At 31.5% G+C, this 19,925-nt stretch overlaps 3 protein-coding genes across 3 annotated transcripts; 2 read left to right on the top strand and 1 right to left on the bottom strand.

Moving 5' to 3' along the window:
- The first annotated feature begins 6,695 nt into the window (after nucleotides 1-6,695).
- Nucleotides 6,696-9,017, top strand: LOC124924885 (phospholipase A1 PLIP1, chloroplastic). The gene is made up of 4 exons (XM_047464870.1): nucleotides 6,696-7,301; nucleotides 7,381-7,890; nucleotides 7,966-8,382; nucleotides 8,466-9,017. The coding sequence occupies exons 1-4, from the start codon at nucleotides 6,696-6,698 to the stop codon at nucleotides 8,874-8,876; spliced, it is 1,944 nt and encodes a 647-aa protein (XP_047320826.1). The 3' UTR covers nucleotides 8,877-9,017.
- Nucleotides 9,018-10,473: 1,456 nt separating this feature from the next.
- Nucleotides 10,474-17,827, top strand: LOC124927905. Its single transcript, XM_047468410.1, has 9 exons — nucleotides 10,474-11,339; nucleotides 11,827-12,015; nucleotides 12,370-12,462; nucleotides 12,537-12,719; nucleotides 12,798-12,900; nucleotides 12,990-13,175; nucleotides 13,346-15,633; nucleotides 16,197-16,822; nucleotides 17,269-17,827. Exons 1-9 carry the CDS (start codon nucleotides 11,112-11,114, stop codon nucleotides 17,276-17,278), a joined length of 3,906 nt encoding a protein of 1,301 aa, XP_047324366.1. The 5' UTR covers nucleotides 10,474-11,111; the 3' UTR covers nucleotides 17,279-17,827.
- LOC124924884 (50S ribosomal protein L2-B, chloroplastic-like) lies at nucleotides 17,308-18,765 on the bottom strand. Its single transcript, XM_047464869.1, has 2 exons — nucleotides 18,483-18,765; nucleotides 17,308-17,468 (listed from the first exon to the last, which is right to left on the bottom strand). Exons 1-2 carry the CDS (start codon nucleotides 18,763-18,765, stop codon nucleotides 17,308-17,310), a joined length of 444 nt encoding a protein of 147 aa, XP_047320825.1.
- Nucleotides 18,766-19,925: the final 1,160 nt, after the last annotated feature.

The raw sequence follows: 19,925 nt of genomic DNA, 5'->3' as shown, positions 1-19,925 counted from the left end.
AATTTTTTATAAATTTAAAATTATTTATAGACTTGTAAAATCTTATTAAATAAAATTGAAATTGAATTTTTTTTTTATCAAAGAATCTCAATAAACACGTTAATCTTTTTTTAAATCATAAAATTATAAAATTTATAAATAAAGTTGCGATTTTCAAAATATTTTGGTTACATAAATTTAACAAAAATAATCATACAAATTTATTTGATATTTTTTCTTATAAGTATCTAATTTAAATATTAATTTAATAAGATAATAATTTAGACATACTTTAATTATATATTCATATATTTAATAATAATTTTCATTAAACTAAGTTTCAACTCTAATTATTTAGGTTAACTCACCCATGTAACATGTAACCTATAGTATAATTCGACTTAAAAAATTAAAATGTCACAAGTATAATTTCAATGACAAATTAGATTTCAATTAAAACACTTTTAGTTGAAATTAGACAATAATGTGGTTTAATCTTAAAAAAACAAAAACAACAAAATTAAAAATATCTCAATCTAGGTAAGAACATGTTAAAAGAAAAACAAAGGTTACACGTATGTAATATAATAATAATAATAATAAAAAAGTAACAAAACTACAAAAAAGTCTTTTGGATTTGGTTGAGACTTGAGACCATATTCAATTAACTTCCAATTTCCTTTAGTCCAAAACCGAAAGCAAATAATATAATAGAGCTTGTTTGATTGCTTGGTTTTTTCTAAATAATTAAAATATTAATTTTTTTAATTTTTAATTTTTTAAGCTAATGTAATAATATATTGTACTTAAATTTTATAAAAAATAAAGTATAAATTGATATTTTGATTGATAAATTAAATATAGAGTTAAAGTCTCGAATTGTTAAAATTATGATAATTTGAACTTCTATGACACAATTTAAAATCCAACCTCATCTAATAAAAATATTAAACTTCGAATTTTAAATTAACTAAATTTTGTAAGTTTTTTAATTATTCCATATCATCTTATTTTTTAAATCATTCACTCACTTAATTTATAAACAAAAATAATAAAACTCTTATTTTATTTTTATAAAAATTTAAATATAAAAAAATATTATTATAATTTAACAATTAAAAACTCAAATAACATTTTTTTTATTAAACATTTATTTTATTAAACATTTTTTTCAAATAAATCATATCAAACAAGCATCCTATATACAAACTAGTGCGAGATAATTTTAAGAATTTAATAATGTAATTTTGTCTCTCCACAAACAGAAAGTTGATTTTTTTTGTTATTTTCTAACAGGTAAATAAAGGGGTGGATGAAAGGGATGGGTTCTAAGAATGTAGACACTTTTTAAATTTATTTTTATTTTATAAATAATAAAGTATTCTGCGTGGATATTTTATGATGAAAGCTAAATGTCATATTCATAAAAATAAACCTAAAGTGTTTCAAAATTTACAATTTAAATAATCAAGTATAAAAGTAAAAACTAGGATTGATTATAAAAACTACTTTTAAATTTGTTAAATAATAAAACTTGGGCCTCTTCTCAAGGTAAAAGCAGAAAAAAAAAAACAAATAAATAACAAAAACAAAACATTTAACCATCAATGTAGTCCACCGATAAAAGTTGACTTAAAAGACTAAAAATATCACGGGGTCAATTTAATCTGAAAACAAGCGATTTAAGTTTAAGTATGGACATGGTTATAAGGTATCATACTATATTCAAAAAAATTTAAAAAAAAAATTACATTATTAGAATTACATTTATCATTTAAATAACAAATAGTCAAATGTATATATAGAAATTACAAAAATAAAACATGTCATTTATAAGACAATTAAGGTCAAACATTTCTTACCCATAATTTAACATGTATTAAAAAAATATCCAAAATGAATATTCTCTTCTGGTTTGATGTTTCATCATTTAAGACTTTTATTAGGTATTTTGAAAAAAAAAAAATTAATTAGTTAGAATTATTATAATATATTTTTATATTTAAAATTTAAATTTAAATTTTATAAAATAATTTAAAAATATTTCAATATTAATTAATTAATTATTGATTGAAAAAAAAAATAAGAAGGATAAATGTGTCGTCAATCAAACCAACATGAAATTAGCTCATCACTCCATTTTTTTTCAGAAATAAGAAGATAGAAGGCATTAGACAATTTATACTTTTGACTTTTAGATAGTGATTGATGATTGATCAATTAATATTAGATAATTAGAGAGTGATTTTTTTTAATAAATATTATATGGTTCATAATAGCATCATCAAAATTATCAATTCATAATATAAACGTCAATATTAAGATTAAAAACCCATTTATGATATGTAAAGTATAAACTTTGGATATAAGATGCCAACTCAAGTTGGGCCTTACTCTCCTAAATTTCAATATGGTTCATGGATTTGTTTAATAGTCCGCTCATTAAAAAAAACAAATAATATATAATACATGGCCCTATTCGAAAACCCTAACTCCTAGAGTTGAAGTTGGGCTGGAGAAAAAGCAAAAAATTAATTTGTTTTTAATATATATTTTTTTATTAATTTAGATTAAATAATGTTTAATTTTTTTTTTTAATTATATATGTATTAATAAATTTGATAGTGTGTTCTTTTAAACTAGTTTTAGATGTTTTCTAACCTAACAAGTTATTTTGTTAGCCTTGTTCGGCAAAATCAAACATTACATCACTCTCCTTTTATTTATCACATCACTTAACTTATTAATCAAAATACTAAAATATTATTTATTTTTTATTTTATTTATATATATATCAATACATTTTAATTTTTTTTTACCAAAAATAATCACTATCTTCTCAAAATCATCACTAACCATTATTTTTTCCCTCTAGATTTTATAAAACTTAAATCCGAACCAGCTCTTATTTTAAAATAGGGTTGGTCCTTTTTCAAATCGTAAAATGAAAGATAAAAATGAAAAAAAGAGAAAAAAAAAAATCTATAATGCTAGCAATTATATACTACTTTTTTGTTTTACTTTTAGTATATATTTTTTTCTACGCCTAGCTATTAGTACATTATTAAACAAGGTTCCATGTTTTTCAATCTAGTTTGGTTAAATTATATATATATATTTTGAATATCGTCTCATAAAGAGTAAGACTATAAAAATGATATTTTGAATTATAAATGTTAACGTGAAATTGATTTTATGTTAGAACATCCAATTGAGATTTATCAAAATATGAAAGATGTGAAAACATCATTATTAAGGCTTATTAAGGCTGAAGATAAATAGTCTATAAATTTTAGGAATGTAAACATATGGACTATTATTAATAGTCCAAATTCTGGTTCACTACTATTGTACTATTGATTTTTATCATTGAAAAAAAAACAGTATTTATTAATTGAAAGCGGCCTAATTTGGTTAGGGTTAAATAACAAACTCAAACATTATTCCACTTATATTTTCATTTATTATATTACTCAATTCATTAATTAAAATGTTAAAATATTATTTATTTTAAAATATTATTTTTTATTTTATTTATATATATCAATATTCTAAAAGTTCGTTTGATTTTGATTATTTATAGATAAATACTGAATTTTTTATATAAAAAAAAACATAATTTAATATAATTAGAGATTTTGTATATATTACCTAAATAGTAAATACTCATCTTTAATAAATAATAAAATTATAACATATATTTAAATAAAAGATAATTTAGTATTTTATTTAATGAACTAAATAAAAAGATAGAAGATTTAATTGTGTTTGAGTTAAAATTCCCAAATAACCTAATGAAACAAGGTCTATGCCTTTTTATAAAAAAAAAATTAAAAATTAAAATGATTAATTTCAAAATCATTATCAATTATTATATTTGTTTTTTCTTCAAGCTATTCAAATAATTTCAAACCGAACTCGTCTCATTTAATCGCATAAACCATTTACAATACATGAATTAAAATAACTTTAGAAGAATATTTTAAGATGAATTTATAATTAAGAACATATATCATCAACATAGAAGCAGGAATCTAATTGATGTTTTTTTTTTGTTTGGTTTCATGAAGAATGAAAGAAGTGTTCAATTTCCTTTTCCCACCTTTCCACTTAACGCCACCACCGCAATTGGGCCGCCGGTGGCAAGAGGTTCTGATAAAACCCTCATGCAATCACCCATTTGGCGCCTTCTCTCTGTAACTCCTGCCTTATTCGAAAATGCTAAGAAATATTTATAAATGATTTGACAAAACTACCCTTCCCTCCCTACCTATATACCAGCAAGGAAATTAAGGGCAATTAAGTCCACTCGATTCGATTGCTCCTCTTAGATCTCAAAAGTGAAGTTTTCTGTGTATAATTTGATGCAGATTTCTATTCTTCATATTATAGAGAGAGAAACGGTGGTGAAACTCATTCTTCTTCTTCGATCAGACAATGTAAGTCACGCAGCTCAATCTAATCTCATTTCTTTCTCTAATTCCGATTTATAGTGTTATATATTTGATTGATGATTCATATTATTTTATAGATTATTAATCTTTTTCATAAACATAACAATTATAATTCTTTTTCTAAACACAATTCTCATCATAATAATAATAATTCTAAAACATCTCAATTTTTTTATACACATCTTGTTTTTATTTGAAAACACCCAAATCCAAATAGTGAACAAAATATTTACAAATTTATTAAAAAAATTTAAGTATTAATTTATATAATATATATCTTAATTATATACATATTAACAAATTTTAATAAAATTTTCCATTGTATAGTAGGTGTTTCTAAATAAATTTTGGTATCATGATCTACAATTACAAATTTAATTATTTTTGAATAATTAAAATATCCATTTTATAAAAAAAATAATAAAAAAATAAATAAACTATTAGTTTTGGGTTAAATTTGATGGCTTCCATGACTCCATCCCACATGGGTCTTTATAGGTAGCTTGCTGACTTGTGACACCCTGGTTTCATAATGTTTTTTTAGTTGGGCCAATAATTGAAAATATATATTAAATTTCAAAATTACTTTATAAAAATAATTAGTATATAACAGTCAAATCTATATATATATAATGATGCTTAATTTTTAAAGTGTCCGGATTACCGGGTCGAGAGTTGTGGTTAATTTGGATACTTGGGTCGGATTGTGGGTTTACCCGTTTTTAAATTTAAAACGATTAAAAATAAAATTAAAAATGCTAGAGGTATGTTTCGAACTTGCAACCTAACAAAACAAGTACAACTCTTTAACCAACTAGGCTACAAAGACTTTATATTTTAAATTCAAACACCAAATTTGATAAACGCGGGACGTTTTAATATTAATATAAGTTCAACTTTTTAACTAACTAATCTATATATATATAATGATGCTTAATTTTTAAAGTGTCCGGATTTCCGGGTCGAGAGCTGTGGTTAATTTGGATACTTGGGTCGGATTGTGGGTTTACCCGTTTTTAAATTTAAAACGGTTAAAAATAAAATTAAAAATGCTAGAGGTATGTTTCGAATTTGCAACCTAACAAAACAAGTACAACTCTTTAACCAACTAGGCTACAAAGACTTTATATTTTAAATTCAACACCAAATTTGATAAACGCGGGACGTTTTTATATTAATATAAGTTCAATTTTTTAATTAACTAATATATAGTGATGTTGAGTAAATGAATACTTGTGTCGGATTGTGGGTTGACTCACCCATAAACTTAAAACGGTTAAAAATAAAATAAAAAATGTTTTCCGTATTTTTTTTTCACGGTTTTTATATTATTACTCGTGCAAATGCACGGCTAAATGCTAGTTTTATTAAGAATATGAATAAATAATAACCTAATAAATTAGTTCAAGTGTCAAGAAAAATTATAAGAAATTAAATATCATGAATTAAATTTTAACTAAAAGATAATACTTTAAAAGAGAATTCATGTTAAAAATAATAATAATATTTATATATTTGTTTTTACCAACATTCAGTCTTTCCAATAAATAAGCACATTGTTTATTACTTTTATATGCTAAAATATCTAGAGATAAGTTTAAAATTAATTTTGTTTACATATTTAAAATCATCAAAATAACTCAGCTGATAATCATCTAAAACTGTTATTATCTGTACATATCACAAAAGAGACCACATTAAAATTATTATTATTATTTTTTATTTCAAGTAAGTGACAAAAAAATCTATTTATTTACTTTTAAACCGTCTTATCTTCCTATGTTAAAGCCACCGCCATTTCCTAAGCAACCTAATTCAACCAAGAAATTATCGCAATCTTTATTTATATCTTTATCTATTTATATGTATGTATAATGTCTTTACCTAATAATATAATGGAGTCATTTTTATATTACTATTTACCCTTTCATTCTTAGTTTTTTACAAAAATATATATATATGGGATCAGATTTATCTTCCTAATAAAAATAATAATATTGAGTCCTAAATGTTAACAACATCTAATATTGGAAGTTGAAACATGGTATATCCTTGTTGTCGTTACAAACTATGTAGATTTTTTTTGTCACATTTGGTTTCTGCTTTATATGATCTAAACCCTCCTTTCCAATGCTGGTCCTCAAGAAATCTTGAGGAACAATAAACATTCATGTTTCTAGGATTAAACCAGAGATTGTTATAATAAGATCTGTCTGTTTGATTTTCTTTTCAGCTCCTTAATTATTAAGAACTACATCATCAATGGCGTGTGCTTCTTTATCTATTACCAGCAGCTCTCCCGGCAATAATTCAACCGCCGATCAGCAGCAGCAGCGTAGTTTATGTCGTTCCTATTCGTATTCTTATTCCCACAAAGATTTCAAATGTCATGGAAGAATCAAGAGGTCTTACTCAGACAACCATCTCTGTTATTCAATAAACAGTAATCGAGCTGAAGCAAAACTAAAGAGCAGTCATTCCACTAGTATGTTTAGTTTCCAGATGATTCCCAATACATTTGGATCTATTCTGTCTGATCCAGAGGCAAGCCAGGGGATGACCGAAGAAGAAGATGAAGAAGTGATTGAAACGAAACGCGCCAATTGGATTGAACGGCTCATGGAAATTAGGAGTCAATGGATAGAACGGAAAGAGAATGAGAAAGGAGATGAAGATGAAGATGGTGAACTTGAAAAAACTTGTGAGGTTGATTATGGTGATGAGTTAGTTGAAGAGGATGGAAAGATGGTTATGATCGATAGTGATTCGTTTACTAAGTTGTTGTCGACTGTTTCTTGGTCTGATGCTCGGTTTTTGTCACGGTTGGCCTTCCTCAGTAACTCGGCTTATGTTATTCATGATCTCAAGGTTCTTTTTTGTACATAAAATGAATTATTCTCAATATTCAATTTTACTAAGAATGGATTGCTCTGTTTTGGCTTTGTAGGCTACAGATTTGAAAAGGAAATATGGCCTGAGATTGGTAACATCTTCGTTGGAGAAGAAAGCAGCGGCAGAAGCAGCCGCAGCAGGAGGAGTAGAATCTAAATCTGAATTAAATGGAGATTCATCGGATTCAATCAAATTGGATGGAAAGAAAGTAGTAAAATTGGAACAAAAGCGTTTAGGCCGTCCTGCCTTAGCATATGAGAATATTGCTGCTTCAGCAGCGTCTTATGTGCAATGCCAGACAAACCAGACTGAGGAAGTTGAACCAAGGGTGCACAAATCGGAGGTTGCAGCTTTTGCAGCAGCATCAACTATGACGGTTGTGGTGGCTGCAGGGGAGAAAGAAAAACAGGAAGCTGCAAAGGATTTACGTTCTCTTCATTCTTCGCCGTGCGAATGGTTCGTATGTGATGATCCAAACACGTATACCCGATGCTTTATCATTCAAGGGTCCGACTCTTTAGCTTCTTGGCAGGCCAATCTCTTCTTCGAGCCTACTCAATTCGAGGTAACCAAAGTCCAAAACATACAACATATTACTGCTATTGTAGTTGTTATATAATTCCTTTGATTGATTTCTCAGGGGAGAGATGTTCTTGTTCATAGAGGAATATATGAAGCTGCCAAGGGAATATATGAGCAATTCATGGATGATATTATGGATCATTTGAATAGGTATGGCGAGAGGGCAAAGCTTCAATTCACCGGTCATTCACTTGGGGGTAGTCTATCACTTCTTGTTCACTTGATGCTTTTGACAAGAGGTGTGGTCAAGCCAAATGTTCTTAGACCCGTAGTCACCTTCGGCTCGCCATTTGTGTTCTGCGGTGGCCAGAGGATCCTCAAGGAGCTAGGCTTGAACGAGGATTGTGTCCATTGTGTGATAATGCATAGAGATATCGTTCCCCGGGCTTTCACATGCAACTATCCACCTTATGTAGCTCATATCCTCAAGAGGTTGAACTCCAATTTTCGGTCACACCCTTGCCTTAACAAGAATGTAAGCGCTTAAGTGAAAAAAGTCTTGTCTGAAATGTTCGGGTTGGTTCTCACATTTGGACTCGTTTTTCTTTCTTTTTGTAGAAGCTACTATACACTCCATTGGGTAAGATATTCATTCTCCAACCGGAGGATGAGTCGTCTCCACGACATCCTTTACTCCCTCCCGAGAGTGGACTCTATGCCTTAGAACATACACAATGGTGCAATTTGGCAGAGAAAGCTCTAAGAGACTTCCTTAACTTTCCCCACCCTTTGGAGACTCTAAGTGATCCAACCGCTTATGGAACGGATGGAACGATCCTTAGGGACCATCACTCGGGAAACTACTTGAAGGCGATCAACGGGTTCCTAAATAAACAAACGGGGAAGGCGTACGAGAAAGTGAGAAAGCATAGAAGCACATTGAGACCGATAATAACGTCACAATCTCCACAAATTTGGATCCACAAACACAAAAGGCTGGTGTTGCCTGAGGTAATGTCAACTAGTTGAAACTAACATGCATGGTCATGATGTGTGTAAAAAGAAAAGGGTATGAGATTGAGATTTGGACTATTGTGCATGAATGAATATGGAACATGTGAATAATTGAGGTTGTTTAATATAAAATTTATGTTGTTTATAACATGTTGAATGTAATTTGAGTGCTTTACAAAAGAGAAACAATGCAAAGGAACATAATGTAAATGAATATCACTAGGAAATTGTTTTTTGTCTTTCACGGCAAATCATGTATTTGATTCCATGCTTGAACTTAAAATTTTATTTGTATTGAGATGGAACTTAAGATTTTTAATCTCTTATGCAAAATTTTGGCATTTTGGCACCATCTACACTATTAGTTTTGTTTTTACTACAAACCTTCTTTATCCTATCTTATTTTTTTAATCATTTCAATCACTTAATTTATCAATAAAAACATTAAATTTATTTGTATTTTTAAAACAAAACTCTTGACATTTTATCTCTTAACTAAAACTCTTGTCAACTAGGTATATTATTAATAATAATAATTGTATCAAAATTTGTTGACAACATTGAAAAGTTGGAAAACTCTATGTACATGATAAAAACTAAACTAATTAATTAAGTTAAGGCATTCAAGCTTGAAAACAAAAACTAATTCATTAAAGTAGTATAAGAGTTAAAGAATTTTGATTTCGAGACAAAAATATTTTACATTTGATTTTCACTAAGAACGTTTTAGGTTAGAGTAAGACTATTACTTAAAATATTTTACTCCACTAATGTAGTAGTGATAAAATTCGATTTAATAGACAAAGATGTCACGAGTTCAATTTCGTCTAAAAGCGTTTTGACAATATTTTTTTAAAACATTTTAATAAAAAAAATCAAATAACCCAACATAAAAATAAACAAAAACTTTAAAACAACAAAGATATAATACCATGATTGGTCACCATTTTTTTTAAAAGGTCCATGTATATATTAAAAATGATACAAATCGTTTGAGCACAACGATAAAAGAATGACACGAAAAATAAAATAAATTAAAAACGTTACTCAATAGGTTATCGAACTCGTAAATCCTTAAGAAGAACAATTAACTCCCCCAAAGACTCTATCGATTTTTCGGATTAAATATCAGAAAAACATCATAATAATAACATTATGAATGATACGCATCGAACAACTATAATTAGTGAAAATTAAACAATTTTTTCCAACCAGATAATACACCAAAAAATAATTGGGATGATAACCTAATTAGGTAGGTCTATAATATTAGTCGTATTAATTCAAATTTCTCAATAAATACTTAAAAAAAAATCTAAGAAATTGGTCACAATTTATGAAGATGAATCATTTTGAATCAAATGACCTTATTACATTATTTTGAATTTGATATATTCTTATTTGAGACAAATATTTTCATATTTTCATGAAGAATAGGAATAGGAAATAAATTTGCAACTATTCTTGAAGTTTGTAAAAAGACATAAATTTTTTTCATTAAAAAGTTAGCCACTATTATTAATATGCAAAACAAACATGCCTAAGAATTGTATGAAATGGTTGGTTCTTTGCTACACAATTTGATCAATCTATCGTTTCAAAAAAGAGAACCCTTTTATGTTTTCTTGTTTTTTTTTTCTCCTACAGAAAACAAAAGAATCCCAACTTCAACCGCCTCCTTCCGCCTCCCATCTCTCTCTCTCTTTCGATTCTCACAACTCTTATCATTTGTTGTAATCATCTACCCAATCATCCGCTTTGGATTGCGCTTATACTTCATCCTTACGTGATTGTACGATATCCACTATGATATCTATCAATACTTCCAATTGATTAAGCGGGTCTAGATTTCCTACTCATCGCTAATTCGCCGGCATTACTGTTGCAAGATTCAGTTATTCCGTTTAGGGTTTTTGGTGATCTCAGCGATTGCCTAGGATTTCCCATTTTTCTGGTGTTTTTTTTAGGGTTTTTTTGTAGCCGCTGGTAGGAATTTCATTTCTTTGATATCTAGTGTTTGCTCATCAGGAGTCAGGACGGGTTATCTGACTCTCTGCCTTAGTTTTTGGTGATCCAGTGTTCATTGCTTTGAGTAATCAAGTTTATGGATATGTGTATAGGATTAATTGTGAGATAAGTTTTGGATACTATAAAACTATCTGGTTAAGAAGTTTAATATCTATATCGGTTTACTTAAGAATACATTAGTTTCTGGAGGAAGCTGCCCAGGTTAGCAAACCATAACCGTGCATGGGAGAACAGGAGAGCTGGGCACAGCCAGGTGGCCTATTGCCAAATGGCTTATTGCCCAATGCTGGTCCATTGATCCGAGTCCTTGACTCAGAGAGATGGTTGAAGGCCGAAGAGAGGACTGCAGAGCTTATTGCTTGCATTCAGCCCAATCAGCCTTCAGAAGAGCGCAGAAATGCTGTTGCTGATTATGTGCAGAGACTCATTGTGGAGTGTTTTCCATGCCAGGTCTAGCTCTTTGCCAATGTTTCTTGCAATACTTTTGATGCATTTTATGTCTACTTCTAGCAATAAATATGATCTTTACCCATGTCCCCTGTTTACTTTCTTATTGTCATAATACATATTTCCTTGGCTTTGTTTCTAAAATGTGATGGATTTAAATAGTTTTGTCAGCCTGTAGATGGGTTTGACACCAATTTTGAGCTTGATGTATTCTAAAGATTGGTGTGGTCCAGATTGAATGTATGACATTGTTTAATTGTGGCAACTATAAGAACAAAAAGCTCAGCCTTTATTGATTCAGATATTGAATAGTTTCCTTGAAAAATAATTGTTCTTATAAAAAAAGGCATTGATTGGTATTGAGTCTTATCAGTATTGAGTCTTATATGTATAAAAGCATTACTACATCCAAAGTAACTGTATAGAGCACATTATCACTACCTCATATGTTCATTCCAATATTGATATCCAATTTTTAAATTCTTTACAGGTGTTCACTTTTGGGTCTGTACCACTTAAGACATATCTACCAGATGGGGACATTGACTTGACATCATTCAGTAACAATCAGAACATGAAGGACTCATGGGCTAATCAAGTTCGAGATATGCTGGAGAAAGAGGAGAGGAATGAGAATGCTGAATTTCGTGTTAAGGAGGTCCAGTACATTCAAGCTGAAGTATGTGTTCTAATTTGCCATCTTTTATAGTTCTTAATTGCAGTTTAGGAAATGTATATGACACATGGCTAATTTGGGCTTTGACAGATTGTAATACTGATATTGTCTTAGTTTTTTTGAACCCAGCAATATTTTTTGTACTATAAAAATAAGTCCATAATGATAGCGAAGCCATGTGTATCTTTATTTGGGTTTTCGGCTGGATTGTTGAATAAATATTTTAGATGGATTGAATTGTTTGTGAGAGGCCAAAGGAGCAAAAGCTCAATCCTCCCATCGTTTTTGCTACTTTCTTGTTGGTTGTGAATAATGATTGCTGGATGGTATTTTTGATTACACACTTCTTTTGTGCAGGTCAAGATAATAAAATGTTTGGTGGAGAACATTGTAGTTGACATATCTTTTAATCAGCTTGGTGGACTATGCACACTTTGTTTCCTGGAGGAGGTGATTTCCTTCGCTAAATTATTTACGACCATTTTTCTTTTTCTCATTTACTTATAACAAGTCTTTTTTTGTAGGTCGATCATTTGATAGACCAAAATCATTTATTCAAACGTAGCATTATATTGATTAAAGCATGGTGTTACTACGAGAGCAGGATATTGGGGGCTCATCATGGACTTATTTCAACTTACGCCCTTGAGACATTGGTTCTTTACATATTCCATGTTTATAATAACACTTTTACTGGGCCACTTGAGGTTAGTGACGTGATTCCTTTCATTTATTTCTTTTTTGAGTAATTCTATCATCTCATTATTTTGGGTTTATATTTGTAGGTTCTATACCGTTTCCTTGAGTTCTTCAGTAACTTTGATTGGGAGAACTTCTGTGTCAGTTTGTGGGGTCCTGTACCCATTAGTTCACTTCCTGATGTAACTGGTAAGGATTCCTATAATTCTGTCCTGAATTAGTTGAAAATTCCCTGGACAATTTGGAGATCTTAGTACATAGTTATTTTATTTTTGCAGCGGAGCCTCCGCGGAAGGACAGTGGGGAGTTATTGCTTAGCAAATTGTTTCTTGATGCTTGTAGTTCAGTCTATGCTGTTTTCCCTGGTGGACAAGAAAATCAAGGACAAACTTTTCTTTCAAAACATTTTAATGTTATTGACCCTTTACGCGTGAATAACAATCTTGGACGTAGTGTTAGCAAAGGTATAATAGTTTTAGTTGGTGATTCTTGTTATGATCTTCTGTCATTATACAGTAATGCTCCTTCCAGTTTATAATTATTGCATAAACAATTAAAAATTGTACCAATGAATGGAGTCTTGTGAGATATTTGTTTTGCTAGGTATTTATGTTTTTTCCAATTTTTCTTTTAGGTAATTTCTTTAGAATACGAAGTGCATTTGCTTTTGGTGCCAAGAGGCTGGCCAGGTTGCTTGATTGCCCAAAGGAAGATTTGTTCTATGAAGTAAACCAGTTCTTTATGAATACATGGGATAGACATGGCAGTGGAAATCGACCAGATGCTCCTACGGTTAATTTAGAACAATTGCGATTGACTCCTTTGGACAACTTAAAAGGGTCTGAAAAACTAAAGAACAGTTCAAGTAGTGAAAAGATGATTGGAAATTCTTCTGGTTATGCCACTGTAGCTGATGGAAACCGTCCTCAAAGACTTCCCCACCAACATGATAGTTACCCCTTGGTATCTAGATCCATTCATTATCAGGCTCCAAAAGGTTTACTCAATTCAAGCAGCACTGTTATCACTGATCATATATTAAGAGGAACTAATTCCAACAAAGACATTGATCCAGACAATGGACAGAGGAATGTTAAATCCAATCATTTGCCAAATGATCTAAATGGAAGGTATCTTTTTGCAAGAACACGTTCCAGTCCTGAGCTCACTCACACTTTTACTGATTCCTCTTCTCGTAATAGACACTATGAAACTCAGACTGCTTCAGCAAGACATGATGTTGGGAGGAACAATCCTTCATTAATCAAGCATGCTCCTCTTAATCCAAATAACGATGCTTCCTTTGATTCAGACAACATTTCTAACAGTGGTCGCCATGACTTCATCTTAGGAACAATGGGTGAAGAATTCTCTTCTATGAGCGGAATGCATGAGATGCATCAGGAGGAGCAGGATCTTGTGAACTTGATGGCTTCTTCCATGCTACATGGTCATAATGGACAGATACACATGCCATTCAGCTTAGCTTCAGGGCACGTACCTTTTCCAGTTACACCTTCTTTATTAGCTTCAATGGGCCAGAGAAATTTTGGTGGAATGTTACCCGCAAATATTCCGATGATTGATCCTTCATTTTCAAATATGCAATTTCCTCAAGGCATGATGTCACATCCACTAGCACATTATTTTCCTGGCATGGCATTGACGTCAAACACTGAAGATGCTGTTCAACATGGTAATGAAAAAATTTCTTATGCGGAGGCTGATCAAGGGTTTTGGCCAGACCATGATGCTGGCTATAATGGTGGTCTTGAATCTGAAAGTGGTACTTTAGGGTCATTACAATCAAGTTCCATACCACAACCAGATTCAAGTAATTTTGTTCGTTCATCTCGGTTAAGTGGTACCAGTAGTTTGGCAAGGGGTCAGCAGAAACTTAACAAAGAGCGAGGTTCGATGGAATCTCAGTTAGATGGTTTCCAACATCAAGATAATAGAGTAAATGATGTTCATTCTGATGAACGAACCATTAGTGATACTATTAGGAGTAGAACATCTTCAGAGAGTTCCTGGGATGGCTTATCAGTGAAACTATCAAAGGTTTCAAATGAAAAGGGGAAAATGATGGTTCTCACTGAACCATCTACGAAGCATGCTGCTCAGGATGAGGAAGATGGAATAGATTTGTATAATCTGTCAGCTGCAGCAAATGAAGTGACTGAAAGTGGTTCTGGCTACATATCTTTGCCTAGTCCGCGGCACCACATGGTTGGACATGAATCCCAAACTACTGGATCAGACACAATGGTACCTATGAGCTCAGTGATTTTAGGGGCTGGTCCTCGCCAAAGAGGAATTGATAACTCTGGTGTCCTTCCCTTTGCATTTTATGCTACAGGTCCCCCCGTCCCATTCCTTACTATGCTTCCATTCTCCTACATTCCGTCTGAGACAAGAACATCGGATGTATCCACTAGTCATTTCGGAGGAGAGGATAATAGTTTAGATGATTCAGACTCCGGTCAGAATCTAGATTCTTTTGAAGAGCCTAATCATGCTGAGGAATTGAATAACGGATCTTCAAGACAGACAGCTTCTGTTATTACACCGTCTGTTGAGCATAAGCCTGATATCTTGAATAGTGACTTTGAAAGCCATTGGCAGAATTTGCAATTTGGCCGTCTTTGCCAGAATCCACATTATCATGGGCCAGCGGTTTATCCTCCTTCAGGTGTAGTGCCTCCTATGTATCTGCAGGGGAGATCTCCATGGGATGGTCCAGGAAGACCTGTTTCATCAAACATGAATTTGATCTCTCAGCTTATGGGCGGCTATGGTCCACGGTATTTACCTATGGCTCCTTTGCAGTCTATGCCAAACAGGCCTCCTAATGTTTTTCAACGATATTTTGACGAAATGCCAAGATATCGTACTGGGACTGGAACTTATTTGCCAAATCCAGTAAGATAATTCATAATCTTTCATGCTCTTCTTTCTCATTGTTTATTGTTCTGTTATCCAGTTGCAGTATACTTTGTTCCTGTTTCTGATGACATTGTTCTTTTGCAAATGTCTCAAAAAGCTAATAACTTCTCTCCACCAAAAATATTTTAACATTTGAGAATTGGAGCTTGTTTGATGTAGGTTTTTATTTTTATTTAAAATAAACTGAATCTTGGAGAAAGAACATGTTTGATTAAACTTTGTATGGCTTAAATGTATAAGTGGATTATTTGAGGTTATTTGGATTAAATTGCTGAAACCTTTGTATTTAATATTTTAAGATATTATAAAAAATAAAGTGAGGGTAATTTTGGATTTTACTTGATTTGATTGATGAAGTTGGTTGACCGTTCATCAAACATCGCCTAGATGATGGCTTAATTTTAAATCTGTTTAATCAGAGAAATCACAGAAAATCTTCGTCTCATTTGTTGGTAATTTCTTCCCAAATCAATGGGTTTTTATTTGTGTTGTCCATCTTTTCTTCATTTTGATAAAATCCTTAAAATATTTTATTGCAGAAAAATTCTTCTAGGGATCGACAGACTTTTGGGAACAACAGGAGGGGAAACTACAGCCATGATAGAAGCGACAACGGGGACTACAGGGAAGGACACTGGCATGCTAATTCTAAGTCGCGAGGTGCTGGCCGCAATCAACAAAATCGCAACCAATCTGATAAATTAAGCTCAAGGGGGGAACGGAATGGTGGAGGTGATAGTAGTAGAGGTGACCGTCCTTGGAACAACTCGTACAGAAATGACTCATACAGAAATGACTTGCCTTCTCAAAATGGTCCTCAATTTTCGAGCTCCAATCAGAGTGGTCCTTCTGATGTCGGAGGATACAACATGTATACTTTGCCAACCATGAACCATAACGGACTAGTGACTTCAAATAGTAGTGGACAATATATGATGGTGTACCCTTTTGACCAAAACAGCAGCACATATAGTGTGCCACCTGAACATCTCGAGTTCGGTTCTCTTGGGCCAATGGGCGTTTCAAATTTGAACGAACAAACACAGCAAAACGAAGGGAATCATCGAGCTACGAGGGGGCAGCTGGATGCACAAAGATTTCATGGAGGTTCTGAGCAAAGATCTTCACCAGATCAACAACCTTCATCACCACACCATAATCAAAGGTATGCTATTTTCCTGTGTCTTGAAATACACTACCCCCCACATGAGGATCTTTACTTGTTTGAATTTTTCAGTAAAAGTTCTGCAAATATGGAAAAATAATTTTTCTTAATTAGATGTCATTATCCACAGCCTTGTTTGATCTACGGTTATTTGAATAACCAAGTTGTTATTTCCAAATAAACTTGTTTGATGTAGGTTATTGAAAATTATGTTATTTGGGTAAAAAGACATCAAACTTATTAACATGTATAATAAAAAAGGTGATTTTTTATTTTAAAATTTTGGTTGATGATTTAAATCATGTGATGGATGAGATTGGATAGTAGGTTATTTGAAATTAATCAAAATAACCCACACATCAAATAAGGCCTCCCATGTTTTGATGGAATGGTGGAAAACCAACAATTGAGATGTTTCTTTCTTATCTGCTATCTTATGTTAACAGGAGGCCTTAAGTATTTTGCAAGATGAAGGGCCAAAGCAATTAGGACTTTCCTGCCTCCTTCCTATCGCATTTCAAGAAAATGACACCAAATTGTGAGAGCTTTTCATTGCAAAGTCCATTCGATGTTGCTGCTGGGGTGAGAACCAAGAAGCGGTTTGCAGGAAAAAGATAGGAGTCTATGTCTGGCCGAATCATTTTGCCTGTAAAGTATAAAAAACCCATCATACAGTAGTAGAACCTCTTGGAATCAATATCAGGAAGGGAGAAACCAGTAAAAATCATGGTAATAAAATTTTGCCCTTTAACCTGAAGGGGAAGGGTGGTGAAACTGTAATTTCGCATCATGGTAAATGTAGAAACTAATTTTGTTGTTCTTCCAAGTTTTTTCTACAATTGTTGTTGAAGTTTGGGTAATTTGATTGATGATGGATGATATAGGATTTTGTGTTCCTTTTTTTTTTTTGTCACTGTGCACTACTAGCTAGGGATGTTTACTTGTTATACCTACTAGATAAGATATTATCAGATTTATTATTATTATTATTATTATTTTCTTAAAGCTCCCTTGTGGTATTTTTATTCCCTTTTGTCATAAGCTGGTTTCTTAGCTCTGCCAATTTGAGCTTCAAGAAGTAACATATTGCATCAACTTCTTTCCATTCAAATTTTGGAAATAGTTTTGTCTCATATACTATATGATGGGAATTGATTTCTAGATTTATAGTTTTTTCTGCATACTTTCAATAACAAAATTCCAATCCTTTATCTTTTGTTGTCCACCTATAAAGAGAATGCCTTAAGATTTTTCAGCCTTGTGTCACTTTGATGTTTGAATATAGTTTTTTCTTCAAAACTTTATATTGAGTTATTTTGATTTGAGTGGGTGACTCACCTATGACATTTGATCTCAAAGTGTGCAGGCCATCAAAGTTTCATGTTGATCTTAACTTCTTAGATTGTTCTTTTTAATTTATTTGAATTTAGTATGTTATGTTTTGAAATTGTATTGACTTCAAAAACTATATGAATGAAATGAAATGAAATGATTCCAGAGTTGATTTCTAGAATTGATAATATAAATCAGAATATTTTAAGTTAGTGATTGAATTATTAATCTAACTATGAGAAATTAGTTATTATATTTAGTCTAATTAATAGGAGATAAATTAATAATTTCTCTCATTTGTTTAATATTTTATCAGATCCGGCTTTACCCAAACTTTTCTGGTTCACCCCAACATTCCCCACTTGTCCGACTGTTGCTGAGCAGTTTTTGGATATCAAACGGACCTCCTTAGAAGGTAATTTTAATGTGGCCAATTTCCACTCTTTTGCAATCAGTTTCGCTACAACATCCGCTGCTCTAGCTAATTGTCCACCCTTTCCAAGTGTGATTTCTATGTTATGTATGGTCGTGCCTAAGGGCATATCGGTTGAAGTAGATTCTTCTTTTTGATCAATCAAAACCCCTTCCCAAACTGTACAAGCTTCTTCCATCCCCTTCAAGCAAAAATGTAAGCCACATACAGCGAGCTTGCTACGTAAAAGAGCAAATCGATAAGAAGCAAGACATTTGGTGAAGATATCATTTAGTAGGGATGTACTGGATGAGTAGTTGTTTACGAAAAACTTTTTCTCGAACAAAGTAAAAATTAATTTCAATATGTTTTGTGCGAGAATGAAATACCGGGTTTGTTGATAAGAATGTGACACAAATATTATCACACCATAGAACTAGGGAAGAAGAAAATGAAACTCGAAGTTCACTAAATAGAGATTGAATCCAACAAAGATCAACAGTTGTATATGCAAGAGCACGGTATTCAGATTCAATATTAGAGCGAGCAACTACTTGTTGTTTTTCAAAATTCCAAAAATGAGGTTATCACCTAGAAAAATACAAAATCCAGTTGTTAAACGACGATTATTAGGACATCTTGCCCAGTCAACATCAGAGTAGACAACAATAGTGAATTTTGAAATTGGACAAAGAAATATCTCATGACGATGAGTATGACGAAAATATCAAAGAATATGTTTAACCGCTCCCTAATGAGAAAATGTGTGAGTTTGCATGAAATGACAAACTCGATTGACAACAAAGGCTAACTCAAGACGAGTTAATGTAAGATATTGTAGAGCCCCTACTATACTCCGATATAGAAACAAATTAGATAAATGATAATCATCATATTTAGAAAGAGACGAGTCAACAGAGACGAAAGTGTGTAATGGTTTTGCTTGAAGCATATCAGCCCGAGTGAGAATATCGTCAATATATTTGGATTGAGAAAGAAATAAGTCATCTTTGGTACGAGTGACTTCCAATCCAAGAAAGTAATGTAATTGACCAAAATTTTTAACATGGAATAATTTATTTAATTGAAGTATAATTTTTTTTTAGAAACGATTTAGAGTTGCCTGTGAGAATAATATCGTCCGCATATATTAAAAAGTATGCGATTATTTGAGGTGCATGATACGTGAATAAAACCGTGTCATATTTTGATTTTATGAAATCAAGAGATAATAGAGTAATCCGGAGAGTAGCATACCAAGCATGAGGAGACTGTTTAACACTTTAGATTGCTTTATCAAGTTTGCATATATGATTAAGAAAATCTGGATGAACAAAACCGGATGATTGTGCCATGTAA

The sequence above is a fragment of the Impatiens glandulifera genome, chromosome 2 (genome assembly GCF_907164915.1).
Source record: "Impatiens glandulifera chromosome 2, dImpGla2.1, whole genome shotgun sequence".
Classification (NCBI taxonomy): Eukaryota; Viridiplantae; Streptophyta; class Magnoliopsida; order Ericales; family Balsaminaceae; genus Impatiens; species Impatiens glandulifera.
The sequence above is the reverse complement of the archived record's forward strand: the minus strand, read 5'-3'. Positions and strand labels throughout refer to the sequence as shown.